Genomic DNA, 13,297 nt, shown 5'->3' with positions numbered 1-13,297 from the left:
GAAGAACTGTAATCTCAAAGGCAAAAGGTAGTGATCTAAGTTTTGGTTAACAAAGTGCATTGTGCAGAGCAGTGGTAGCAATGGCAATTCTCATACTCTCTCACGAGAAATCAGGGCCAGAATGTGCTAGAAACAGAGACGCTAGCTCCCTGGACATCAACTTCATTCATATTAATTTAACCAGCAACTTTATAAGCAGCAGTAACACACAAACAATAGCAAGGCATATTTAAGTTTGTTCAGTTCAATTACAACGAAAATAACAATGTCTAGTTCTTGTTCCCTTTGCATGGGTTATCTACAAACGTATTCATACCCACTGAACAGAGACAACCATTAAAATTCATCATTGAAACATGAAATCTGGCAACATCCTATGGTTACTTAAAAATCCAGGTGTGGTGATTACCAATCTTTACAACAGCATTTCCTCTGTTTATCTTCCTAGCGTTCTTTCTGCTCAGCAATTATATATTTGCAAGAATAAGTACAAGCATTTTCATTCCAACACAACTAATAAACTCGAGCCTTCAGGTAATCAAACAATTCATTGAAGGAAGAGTGCTATTATGATTTCCATTGACACTGAAATATCTATGAAAAATTTAGCCACTATAAAGAGTGCTACAATTCCATCCAATAAGTATGTTACTAAACAGGGTAAATCTATACCAGAAATAATTTCCTTCCTATAAATCAATAACTAGAAAATTGGTGATGAAAGTATAAAAACTGAGGACATCATCAGGCTACCAAAAGGAAGGATTAGCAATGAATCGAAATAGACACGTAAAAGAGTAAATCAAGAACAGCAGTGTATGACTGTTGCATATCAATCCACTGAAGCTATTCCATCAAACCATTATGAAGGTGGTGAAACCTTAACAGCTTTAAAAGCTGGATGTAGCAACCCTAACTCATCTTTAGTTTCAAGTGGATTAGCAGTCTCATTTCTAACTCTCTTAACCCTCCTACTGGCCAGTGATTTATGCATAAAGCCATACATCTGCAAGATCTGGTTATCCCCAAAGTTAAAAGCTCTGTCCATTTGCCTCAAACACCTCTCCACCGGATAATCCCCAAACTTCCCGCAGGGCTTGCACCCCACAAAATGCGTAACCAAGGGCCATCTATGATCCCCTAACCCCGGATGATAATTCTCTATCATTTCTTCATAACGATCCACCAAAATTCCCCAATAACCATGCAAATAGTAAGCATTCTCTAAATAAACTTTTTCTCCCCACTTGGCCCTTTCCTTGACCAACAAGTAAACCATCGCAGACTGATCATCGGCTTCGAAAACCGGCCTTCCCTTCAACTCCCTGGTCAAAACTTTCCCGGCTTCTTCCCTAATCTTCCCTTTCGGGCCCATCGGAGCCCAAGCATCCAAAAGATCAAGCGACCATTGACAATTCCTTAACAAAAAGCTACCCGTATTTAATCCAATCCAATTTTTCTCATCATAAACCATTTCATTCCAACCATGCATAACCAAATTAGAATCTTTGTACCTTTCCCATGGAACCTCGTACGCCATGTCCGTAAACATAGCATCACTGTCCATCCACCAGAGAAACTCGATTTCTGGATGCGAAAGCAAAAGCTTCCGAATCAACGGTAATTTCGCCCAAAATCCCGCCATTTCCGCATCCAAAAGCGCCATGTTGTAAAAAATCTCGACCCCGTGCAACCTACAGTAATCGATCTTGTTCTTAATCGATTTCAAAAGGTAATGATCGCCGACCGGGTTTTCGCACGGTTTGGGTGACGAACCGGTGACGAGGAGGACTCGGGGCTTGTTTGGACCGATGAAGTTTGGGAATTCTGGGTTGTTTTTGAGCCACTCAGATCTTTGTTGATCCCACTCAGATATCTTAGGTCCGAGTGAGTACGGTTTGTTCGGGTCAGGCTTTTCCTCGTCTTCGCCTTCTTCATCGACGAGAATCTTGGAGATATCAAATTCGGCGTAGTTCTTATCGTTGTTGTCGTTCTGAGCTTCTTCGAGTAAGCGGCGGGACTCCGCCCGCTTGCGGGAAGCGTAGGAGCGGTGGTTGTCGGAGCTTTCCCCCGAGGAGCCGGATTTCGCGGGGGTAAAGGTGCCATGTAGGACGATGAAGGTCAGTAGAAGGCAGAGAACGGTTATTTTGGCTCGGGAACGGCGAGGTCGTAACCACCGGTCCAACATCCTGGTTTCTTTGCCCCTTCAGTCGATTGGTTCGGATTGTAAATAAATGGAAAACCGAGGGGGAGAAATAAATCGGTGGAGTGGGAACTGGGAAGTGAACAAGGAAGGAAGGAAGGAAGAAAAAAGAGGGAAAATTAAAGGGGAAACAGAGAGATGGCTTCTATATTTTTATTTTATATTTTATTTTTGGGTGGTTTAAGGTGAGCACGTTGATGGAAATGTAAAATATATGATGGTGTAACGACGGGCGTAGATCCCATGGGTGGGGCACGGTAAAGAGAGATCGTACGGTGGTGGCCCTTTCATTACAGGGGGTGAGCCTATTAGTCCAGTTAGAAGGAGCGCACGTGTTCGAGATTTGCATTTACTCCAATCACATGGGTTTTAACAACTTGATTAACATTTTTTGATTTACGGCTCAATGAAGGGACGGCCCAAAATTAATTAAGAGCTTGACTTTTTTATGAGCTGGCACTTGGCATTTGGTCATTAAATTTTTTGTTTTCTTTTATTTTTTTAATCTAATGAATAAAGTTGAGGATTTGATCCATTTGATCAGTTTAATTTTAAAATTTTTTAAAATTAAATTAATTCAATTCTAGAATAAAGAATTGAAATGAATCAAATTATAATAAAAAAAATCAATATCGAAGTTATTTCAATCAATTCAATTGATTATTTCAATGTAAATGAAGTTTTTTTAAAATATATGTTAAAACATTAACAATATTTTTGTAAATAAAAAATATTGTTTAAATTTATTAATAATATTTTATATATAATATTCTCATATAAATTATTAATGATATATTTTTCAATCGATTCGATTAAAAATTTTGAATACCAAAATTTGATCAAAATAATCAAATAAATTATTTCCATTAGCCAATTAATATGTAAAAAAAAAGAATAATCAAATTCAATCGGTTCTTCTTAATGGATTAAAATTGAAATCGAAAAATTCAATCCAAAGTTACCAAATTCAATCAATAATTTTAATTTGACTCGATTAATTTTCATCTCTACCAATAAAGTATATTACATTGAAACGAATTACACTATTTGATAGAAAATAAAATAGATTTTAAGTATGTCTTCAAGTTTTGAGCATATCCCCATAAGTCTTAAACAATTGCAGCCATGATTGCTTAATGCTTAATAATGTATTTAACATTTGCTTGTGAAAATTAGATGAACAATAATTTGTTGTGCCTTGGTAATATTATAACTTGATGTGAATAAAAAATCTTTCAAAAACTTGCATGCAATATGAATATCCTAAATCCAAAAATAAATAAACATAAGATATTTACAATCTCTTAATTTAAAAGGATTTTCACATCTCTAACTCTCGATGTATCACACTAATTCACCCTAAACATTTCTTCGAGATTTGTCGCTAAATTTAAAGGGTTAGGAGTTTGTAACTAACTATTGTAAGAAATCCGGACCAAACCAAACAAGGTTTAACGAGATCTCTAGCAAAGGGATTCACTTTCCTGAAATTCCAATAACATGCAAAAACAGTCCCAAAATGCAAGAAACAGAACAAGAATCCGAGCCCGACCGCACCCATGACCAACTCCAGAGGATCCCACACGATGCTCAGCGATATCTGGGAAACGTAGAGGGGCAAAGCGTTGGAATTCACGTGGAACCCACGGTCGACCCAGACGAGCCAAGCTGCCAGGCTCATGAGGAAACTTGTCCCGATCGAGGCAAGGTGAATAAGCCACAGCGGGGGGAACCAAAACGGCTTGTGCGCCATGGCACGGTACCTTTTGCCCGAACCGAACTTGAAGATTACGAAGAGGGTGAGGGAAAGGGGGATTGCGATGGCTGTGAGGAGAGAGCAGAGAGCCCTCTTGGCTCTAGCCTTCTTGTCTTCCGGTCTGGCCCTCACCGGAGGTTGCGCCGCGGCTTGTTTGATCATGTTGAGAGTCCGCTAGGGAGAATTCGAGAGGCCATTTGTAAAAGGCATTGAGCATTGGGAAATGAATATTTATCGAGGGAAAAAAATCATGGGGTGGAGATGAGTGTTGTGGAGCAAATCTTGGGTTTCCATAAATGGAACCTTTGAAAATCAATTGACCACGTATGTTTTTTTGACCCTATTTTTTCTCATACTAATTTGTCTAATAAAATTTCTAAAAGAAGAAAATTTGGCTCCTAATCTTCCTCTCTTTTCTTTGCCTGTATACCTTGTTCCATCTAAATTCCCCACATATTGAATTGAATTTTAGATTCTGTGAAGAATTTTTGGTTGATTTTTATGATTAAGGTCGGACTTGGTCTCAAGTATTTAATTAGTGATTTTAAATTGAATTATTTTTTATTTTTATTGATGTTAATTTCGAATGTACAATTAAATGAGGAATAACGTAATTTTATGTCACTTAAGTGATTCAATAATTTTTTAAATATTATTCACAAAAAAAGAAGAAACTATCTAATGAAAGCTAAAACTTTAAAATAGACATATAATCAAATTTTAGCACTCATTGTGATATTTACCTAATATATATATATATATATATATATATATATAAGTATAAACTCAGAGTTCTTTTATTGATGAAAATGATCATATTTATTTATTATATTTTTAAATTACCTTTTTAAATGCTTTTTATGATTAATATTAATAAACTTTATCTAATTTATAAATATATAAGAATTTTAATTCCATTGAATGATTTACATGTTTTTCTACTATAAATATTAATAAGATTTATTCAAATTATAAATATAAAAGTATGAATATTGAAAAAAAACTTTTATTAATGAAAATATTATACATCTAAACCCTAAACTTTTATTTTAAATTTTTTATATTTTATATTAACAAGTTTTATTTATTTTAAAAATATAAAAGATATCTAGTTGCATCAAATAATTTTCATAAATTTTATTATAAATATATCTAATATATAATAAGAACTTTAATTGTATTTAACAACTTTCATTGAATTTTTTTTATAATTTTAATAATATTAAATAATTTATAAATTAAAATCACAAAATTTTATTTATTATATATAATTATCTGTTATTTATAAACAATTAACAAATAAATATTCACTTGCAAGAAACAGGATAATAAATTAGAGTAAATTGGTTAAGACTTTATATTTACATTTGTTTTTTACATAGATGCCCTTGGACCAGTCATCTATTGTGTGAAAACAAAGTTGGGAGAAAAAGGTAATTTCATCTTCTATCTCTCTAGTAATTTTTACTGCTCGCTCTCTCACTCAGTCACTCTCCTAAAGCCACTTCTCTGTTATCTCCACAGCCAACCAGCAACAAATCTGCTAGCAATTTCCGGCTGAATAATTCGAGAATGGTGATTTCCTCTTTCATCATTAGCTTATTTTTTCTGTTTTTTTTTTCCTCTTTAAAATCTAGTTCGTTTTATTATTTTCTATATATTCATCGAAGATTGTTGGATTAGGGTTTTGAATTTTATTGTAGTGAATCTGATTTGTTCTATTGTACGACGTAGCCATATTAGGAAGATTTTTTTTTGTTTGTCTTATTTTCTTCTGAATTGTAATTTTGAAAGTGCTGGAGTTCTGTTTGGTTGCTGAGAAATGGTTGGAAATTAAATGTGATTATTATATTCAAATGTTTAACGATATGGAAATCCACTAGTTTTGATGATATGTTTCTTGTATGCGGCTTGCTAATGGAGTTAGAATGTAAGAATCTATTGCTGAAACCAGTAACTGTGGAATGTAGCTTTTTAATTGTTTTTATGTTGCGGTGATGTTTAAGTTATAGATTAGATGACTGAGCTTTTTGGGTGTAATTGAGTTGATTTTTGTTTGCCGGCTTTTGGCTTGAACTTTACTTTCATTGATTAAAGATTTGCTTCCTTCAGCACCTATCATGCAGTCTGATTCAATGTGGTAGGAGATATTGATACTCTTGATGGCATTTTATGTTGCATGATTTTGGTTTTATCCTTTATTCTGCAGGATGGGAATGATTCAGTTGATCCAAAACAGAGCACTGGTGATATGACAGCTTTTGTGAGTTCCTTTTCAAGTCGTTACTTTAATTTATCATAAATAACATTTAGCGGGATTTTAAAAACATTGCACTTGAATTGGTTGGGTTGCATTGGACCATTTTATGTTTTAGCTAAATTGAGGAAAGCATGGGAATTTTGAGATGTTTATAAGTATGCATATTGCAACCTTCTGGTTCTATAGTTTAAATGATTTTCATCCAGCTTTCGCTGAATTTTAGTTCTTCCTATTGCAGGTCCAGAATCTACTTCAACAGATGGTGAGTTTTTTTGTTTTCAATTACTTTAAGATTCTGTATGGAATAAAGGAGCAATGAATTTTAAGCAGATGTAGCTTAGTTGGCTGTATTGTTACATCTTGCAGCAATCGAGGTTTCAAACAATGTCTGACTCCATCATCATGAAGAATATCCTTTTTTTATTTACCTAGTAACTGCATAGTACTAGGAAACTGAATCTTGAGGAGATGAAATTGCTTCATTGGTATTTTATGGCATCAGAAATGTGATTTGTTGACTTTGGGGTCCTGTTGGTGGAGGTTGGCTTCTTGACTTGCTCATTGCTGAGGTTTTAGTCTGTTTTTAGCTTGGGCTTTTATTTACTTGAGGAAAGAAGTCATTGGAGGGTTGCTGACTTTTGTTTCACTTGTCCTTGTTCCTCTAGTCCTACCAAAGCCAAAATAAAGCAATTTCATTTTAATGGGATGTATATTCCTGATTCTCAGGAGAATAAGATACTGCATCCCATTTGTAAATGGTTTCTTGACATCCTTAACTTCAATGCACTTGATGAGATGGGTAGCAGGATAGATGAGCTAGAGCAAAGCATCAATGATCTCAGAGCAGAGATGGGTGCGGAGAACTCTCCTTCTCCTTCTCCTTCAGTTCCTGCCGTGCCAAAGGATGATTCCAAGTCACCCCAGTGAAGTTTAACAGTTCTGTGATAGGATAAATGAATCAGGCGTCTACAACATGGTATTTCTAGACTCTATTTCTTTTCCTCCCCACTCCCTAGCCTTTCTCATATGGAAAACCAGTAGTATCAACTTTTGGAAGAGACAAGTATACACCTGATACGTGTAACCAAGGCCGTCCTTAATAGCTATTTTCCATAGAATATTGTTAACCCTCGCGATGCCTGCCTTCCTCCTGTTTTGAATGCCGCAAGGTGCGGGCAGCATGTATTGTATTCTCCACACAGAAACTTCAAGGCCATGATTAGACCTTTTGGCTCAATGTATATTCTATGTTTTGAATTTCATGATTGTGATGAGCTGTTGTTAGTGTCAACCAGGGGAACCGCAGCCGACACCATGAGCACCTGAAGAGGAATTTGATTTTCTATATAGGAAAAAGAAAAGAGTAGTTGGCAAAGGTATTCATGCTTGAAAGAATCTCATTATTTGTTGTAGATCATGCCACTCACTAAGGAATTAATTAGATTTAAGGTGTTTGATTTGGCTTAAGCACAAAAATGGTGTTGCAACGGTGGTCCTGGATACGCATGCAAGTATGACAAAGACATCTGAGGTGTAGCAAAAAAGGTCAGAGAGATGATGCCATTACAGTTGGATTGCAATTCACTCCCAATTTCAATCTCTATCCCTTCCCTTTCACATTGAAAAAAGAATTAGATTCCATGAATGAAAAGCTTCGCCACATGACCCGCCCACCCCAGCACTAGGCGCAATTTGTGGGGTCAATTTAATCGTATTAATTAATGTTCAACATAGCTTAAGGATGCCTTGATTTAATCTAAAAATTGAGGCTTTAAATGAAGGTGGGACAAGTTATTGTAGCTAACTCTTTAACTATCCAACTATTTTTCCAACTACAAATTTTACTTTTTTTGGGCCATTGGCTGTCTGATATCTCGAGAGAAAGATAGATTCACCACCACAAAAATCAAATGATATCCGCCTCAAATTTAATATCATGGACCCAAAAATTAGAAAAAGAAATATCAATAACAGAAAATAAATACAATACCGAAATTGATATATATTAGAAATAAAATTAAACAGGGTTTGATTATACTACAGTCGCAACATAATCACACTTTATTCAATAATCTTCATCTTTATTCCACTCACTTCTTTTTTTATATACGTTTTAAATAAAAATTTTGGAAAAATATTAAAGACAACAATCCCATCAGCAATACACATAATTAAATAAGGAATAAAATTAAGGGAGGAAAATTACATTTTTTTTTAAAATTAGAGAGGCGAAAAAAGGACTTAAAATGGAAAATAAATCTAGCGCCGACAGCGGGTAATTTTACTGCACCCGCGTGAGTAGGGATTCGCCTGAGCTCCTGGTTGGCAGTTGTAGTACGACGCGCCGCGTCGAGAGCATGGCACGGTGTTTCTCCTCAGCGCACCGTAGCTAATGTAACGAGTCGTTGCTAAAATGCGGCGGCTGATCTCGGAGCCCATGGCGAACTCGGCATCGAAGTCTGAGGAGGATTCGTCTCCGCTCAGCATCAGGCACTCGGCGATGGATCCGCGGCACTCCGATTTAATCGGGAGGAATTGGTCGCCGCCGACGAAATCGAGAGTTGGAGACGAATCTGAAACCGCCACGTAGACGGCTAGGATGGCGCAAATCGCGAGCAGACTGAGCGAGAATCTAGAGCTTCCCATTTTCGGGTTCTTTTTCGTTTTTCTGTTGATGGAAGGGAATGAAAACCAGGGCAGGTTTTAGGATTATAAGTGATTGACGTTAACAAAAGGCCACTGTGGTTTCGACTTATTTGCGATTCATGCCACTTGACTTTAACGTGACCGACCTTACTTGCAATCTAAGCGTTTCAAATGCTTTATGGACATCCACTAATCAATCTTTTGACTTTACTTCTTACCCTTGTAAAAATTAATTAATTAATAAAAAAAAAATTAATTGTGGGAATTATTTTTGACTGTCATCATTATTCAATTTGAATTATTATAATAAATATATATAATATATACACCTTAACACTGTGTCTAAAAATAATATGAATCGTAATTATAAAATTCGATGTGATAGATTTTTTTATTATATTTATAAATTTTTTTAATTCAATTTGTATTGCATAACATATAATCCTAATTCCTAAACATTATGATGAAATGTTGAGATAGCGCCAGATAGTGGACAACTAAGGTGAGAGTGAGACAATGGGAACATTTGATAAGTATAGGTTTTGGAGTAAGGAAAACAAAATATATTTCTCTTTCAATGTCATGAGAACGCTACTCAAAGTGTGTCAAATTAAGTCTTTGTATTCGAGCATTTGGCAAACAACTTTTTGCGCGTTTTGCGCTGCTGATGCTGATTGATGGCATGAAAGGGGCCCGCTCTGCAGTATTTTTCTTTGCAGCACTAAGGACTTCTCTGTTTTGTAATGAGTCAGTTTTCATACCAACAATCTATGTTACGAGACAGGGTTTTGGATATGATTGCCTGGAGTTAAATCTGCCCTGTCTTACCTCTGGACATCAGGTCAAGTCAAGCTTTCAGAAATGGTGAAACTAAGGCTGTGAAAATGCCATGACCAGAAATATATTCTCGTTGTCTGGCATTGATTAGAACTTGTGTCTTTCCTGGCAAAACATACAGGAAAGGGGAGTAGGGTTTCAGGCAATGAACTTGTAGTTCATGCCATTATACCAGTAAAAGTAGAACATCCTTTTGAATGTCAATCAAATGAAAACAAAAAGATGTTGGTGATCAATTTAATCCAAGATTTTGCCAACCCTTCTTTCCTTAATCACTCACCCATAGTTCTGTGTTTTGAAGGGTTACCTTGGGAAAAGACAAAGCCACAAAGGCCATGGGAAGTTATGCAGTAGCCATCAACAGGAGAGTAATCAAGATTGCAATATTACATACATCATGGGTAGCTCATGATTTCAAGGATAAACATCAAATTTGATTAAGTCATTGTAGGAGGATATGATCAGAGCCTGATGGGAGGACTGAAACTGTTTGAAACCTTGTTAGAGATAAGGTGACATTAATAGAGAAGCCCATTGAATAAAATTTTCTTCCTTTCATTGAATCCATAGGTCGGGTCTAAGCCCATACAATCTGAATGAAATCAAAGACTAGCTAAAAAAAAAGAAAAAATAATAAAGATAAATAGCCATCTAAATCAAGATTGAGAGAAGTCAAGCTTTCGTTATACCACATGGTGAAATTAAGCTATCCACGTATGGAAATACCTTAGCCCAATATGTGATGCCATGGACGACTAGCTTCTCATATGATTCATCTTTGGGATTGAACAAGAAAAATTTTTTATTATCTGAGCTTACCAAAACCTTGTTCCCGATATAACATATTGGAAAGGGTCGCCAAATTCTGCCATAATTTGGTGTTTCTGGAAAGATAATCAGTTTCATCCAAGATTTATGCATCCCATGCTGCTTTTTCCTGACCCAGAGATCAGTGTCGCCAGTAATTTTATCGTGCCTCAGCACGCAAAGACAGCCACGAAAAAGGCTTAGGCTACAACCGTCCACTCTGCATGGAGGAGGTAAGACCTCTCTCACCTGCTCTTTCGCTAAATGAAAACGTAAAATCAAATCATGGTAGATCCCAGAACGTAAGGGTTTGCAGGCAAACCAATAGAGGCAGCCATTGGCGAGGGTTGATTTTTGCTTAGATTTGGCAAAGTAAGGTAGATCCTTCTGAGCCTTTATGATTGAGTTATTTTTAATACTCAAGAGTTCAACATCCGAAAACTCAGAAACCCCATACTTATTAGACACTAGTAAGATTTTGTACTCATCCGTAGAGAAATCACGACCAAATCCCAACACTCTCCATGATTCCCTCCTCCAAGATATCGGAACTGGAATTTGCTTCAGATCCTGAAGAGACGGATTCCATAGTATCAGTGTCTGCAACCTAGATTTGACACTTTGTATACCTACACAAAACAGGCCATCGCAGTAACCTATAACAACGAAAAACTTGGTCGGATTCATCGAAAGAGTCAGATCGCAATAGGGAATCTTCAGATTGGTAGCTTGGATCACTTGTTGTGCATCATTGCCATGTCTCTCCCTTAATATTCTTATATAAAAAGGTCCTCGGACGAAATCATAAAGAAGAAAATCATGGTGGCTTTCGAGGGCTGCCATGGTTTTTAAATATCTTCGGATGAATTCTGGATCCGAAGTTAAAAAGTTCCAATGCTTGCAGACGCACTTGAACCGCGTTAAAGATTTGACGGGAAGTTTTAGTAGAATCTTCAGCAGAAGATCATGAGCAAATTCTGGCTCACATACTGACCCCATTGTTAACAATGGTCCTGCTTGTTACATACGTACTATGAACAAGAGGCTCAAAGAGTTTTAATTTATTCTAAGCTGCTTCGATGCACAAGGTTATATAGCATCATATCTTTTCCATTTTGCCCTTTTCAGGCATAAAGATGAGTTTATGTACTATATTTAAGGTTGAATAAGATTTTTATTTTGACAAAAATTTAACTATGTGTATCAAGTGATTATGATAATTATTATGGGTTTTGATTTGAAATTCAAAAGCCCATTTGGTTGGGAATGGGGTGGCAGGCTCAACCTATTTGCCCATCCACAGGTTTCAACCAGGCATGTAGATTATGGGCTTGACTTAGCCCATCTCTTGATCTTAAATGGCTGGGTGCATATGTCATCCTCGCTGAGATCTTGGAAATACCTCTCTTTTCCTATGTTTATGCAGCCCAAGAACCAAAAAGGGGTAAACCAGCAATAGGAAAACTTCTCATCCTTACATATTTATGACATGAAATTTTATAATTTAATAATAATGTATTAAATATGAAATTATATTCTTCAAATTATTGTCTAACAATGCGTCTATTTATTGAGTTTTCTGAACGGAAAGTGATTATAAATACTTTGCACTCTTTTTGAGGTCCAAACTAAATCAGACCAGTTGCAGCTTTCCCAAACAACAAATTTGACTGGTAAGCTTTAACTCAGCCTTCCTTGTGCCTTAATGGCTAGAATTCAAGGGCTGGCCGTAGCCCACCACTTGTTCTTGATGGCTGGATGCACTCGTCATCCTCCTTGAGATCTAGGCTTCCAAGGCTACTAGCAGCGTTAGGGGCAAATTATTAAGACCCTACCAAAAAAACCCCCTAAACTGAACGAATGAGGTATTTCAAAATACCTTTCTTTTTTGTGCTGATATTAATTATTTTGAAAGTAATAATGTATAAATATTGTATACCGCTAATACAATATTCCAAATTGTATAAGCCCAGCTGCAGCTTTGCACTAGATGGTTAGGATTCGTATAACACACTCTGACCAAGAGATCAAGGGTTCAAAGGCTATGAGAAAGGGTTTAGGGTTTTGAGAACTACTGAACAAATGAGGTACTCTAAAGTACCTTTCTCTTTTGGTCCTTGTATAAAATTCCTAAAGGCTAAAGTTTTCCATGGAATTGAAGAAAACGATTCCAATTTGTTGTCTTACATTCTTGCTCACAGATTATGAATAGTGGCACCATGTTACTTAGCTTTCTACTTTGAAATAGCTACTTGACGTGTTGATCTTATTTTTTTGTTTTTTTCCAGAAGTTTCCAATCATCTCATAGATCAACTATTTATTCTTTTTTTAATAAAAAATAAAATTAATCGATTAAAGGAACCGTGTGAGGGGCACACGCCCTTTAATTGTTAATTGTCAGTTGTTTATATTATCAAATCGTTGTTCATATTTAAAAGTATTTTAATAATTTTATTTAAAAAATTAAAAATATAAATTCTTATGAGAATAGAGCTTATCCACATAAATTAAAATACAGAAACGTTAATGATTAGAATTGAAATTAATAAGATTTATTTAATATTAGAAGTGGTCGTGTTAATGAAGCCCTATGCCTTTCAACTTTTGATTTACATGTTGTAATTGTTTAATTTATCTCACAAAGGAATTAGAGACAGGAAAGATTCCTTTTCCATTGCATTTTTTGACAATTCTCATGTTTGTTCAAGCTTTTCTTATTGTCCAATTTCTTTGCTAACCCCCTATATAATAAGCCTTAGTCATGGTTTGTTTGCTCCATGCATATTT

The 13,297-nt window shown here is 35.8% G+C and overlaps 4 protein-coding genes and 1 pseudogene across 4 annotated transcripts; 1 reads left to right on the top strand and 4 right to left on the bottom strand.

The window, feature by feature from the left end:
• Positions 1 to 550: 550 nt before the first annotated feature.
• LOC110421271 (xyloglucan 6-xylosyltransferase 2 pseudogene) lies at positions 551 to 2,371 on the bottom strand (annotated as a pseudogene).
• Positions 2,372 to 3,428: 1,057 nt separating this feature from the next.
• On the bottom strand, positions 3,429 to 4,274 carry TSPO (TSPO(outer membrane tryptophan-rich sensory protein)-like protein). Its single transcript, XM_021435875.1, has one exon. The coding sequence runs from the start codon at positions 4,119 to 4,121 to the stop codon at positions 3,594 to 3,596; it is 528 nt and encodes a 175-aa protein (XP_021291550.1). The 5' UTR covers positions 4,122 to 4,274; the 3' UTR covers positions 3,429 to 3,593.
• Positions 4,275 to 5,422: 1,148 nt separating this feature from the next.
• HSBP (heat shock factor binding protein) lies at positions 5,423 to 7,481 on the top strand. Its single transcript, XM_021435618.2, has 5 exons — positions 5,423 to 5,534; positions 6,169 to 6,222; positions 6,458 to 6,481; positions 6,586 to 6,628; positions 7,007 to 7,481. Exons 1-5 carry the CDS (start codon positions 5,532 to 5,534, stop codon positions 7,144 to 7,146), a joined length of 264 nt encoding a protein of 87 aa, XP_021291293.1. The 5' UTR covers positions 5,423 to 5,531; the 3' UTR covers positions 7,147 to 7,481.
• Positions 7,482 to 8,197: 716 nt separating this feature from the next.
• LOC110421327 (protein RALF-like 33) lies at positions 8,198 to 8,919 on the bottom strand. Its single transcript, XM_021434902.2, has one exon. The coding sequence runs from the start codon at positions 8,863 to 8,865 to the stop codon at positions 8,479 to 8,481; it is 387 nt and encodes a 128-aa protein (XP_021290577.1). The 5' UTR covers positions 8,866 to 8,919; the 3' UTR covers positions 8,198 to 8,478.
• A 1,455-nt stretch (positions 8,920 to 10,374) lies between these two features.
• On the bottom strand, positions 10,375 to 11,508 carry LOC110421538 (F-box and associated interaction domains-containing protein). Its single transcript, XM_021435138.1, has one exon. It carries the CDS (start codon positions 11,506 to 11,508, stop codon positions 10,375 to 10,377), a length of 1,134 nt encoding a protein of 377 aa, XP_021290813.1.
• Between the last annotated feature and the right edge of the window lie 1,789 nt (positions 11,509 to 13,297).

Source organism: Theobroma umbraticum, unplaced genomic scaffold, assembly GCF_002168275.2.
Source record: "Theobroma umbraticum cultivar Fairchild unplaced genomic scaffold, ASM216827v3 scaffold_130.0, whole genome shotgun sequence".
Classification (NCBI taxonomy): Eukaryota; Viridiplantae; Streptophyta; class Magnoliopsida; order Malvales; family Malvaceae; genus Theobroma; species Theobroma umbraticum.
This window is presented reverse-complemented; position numbering and strand designations above follow the sequence as displayed.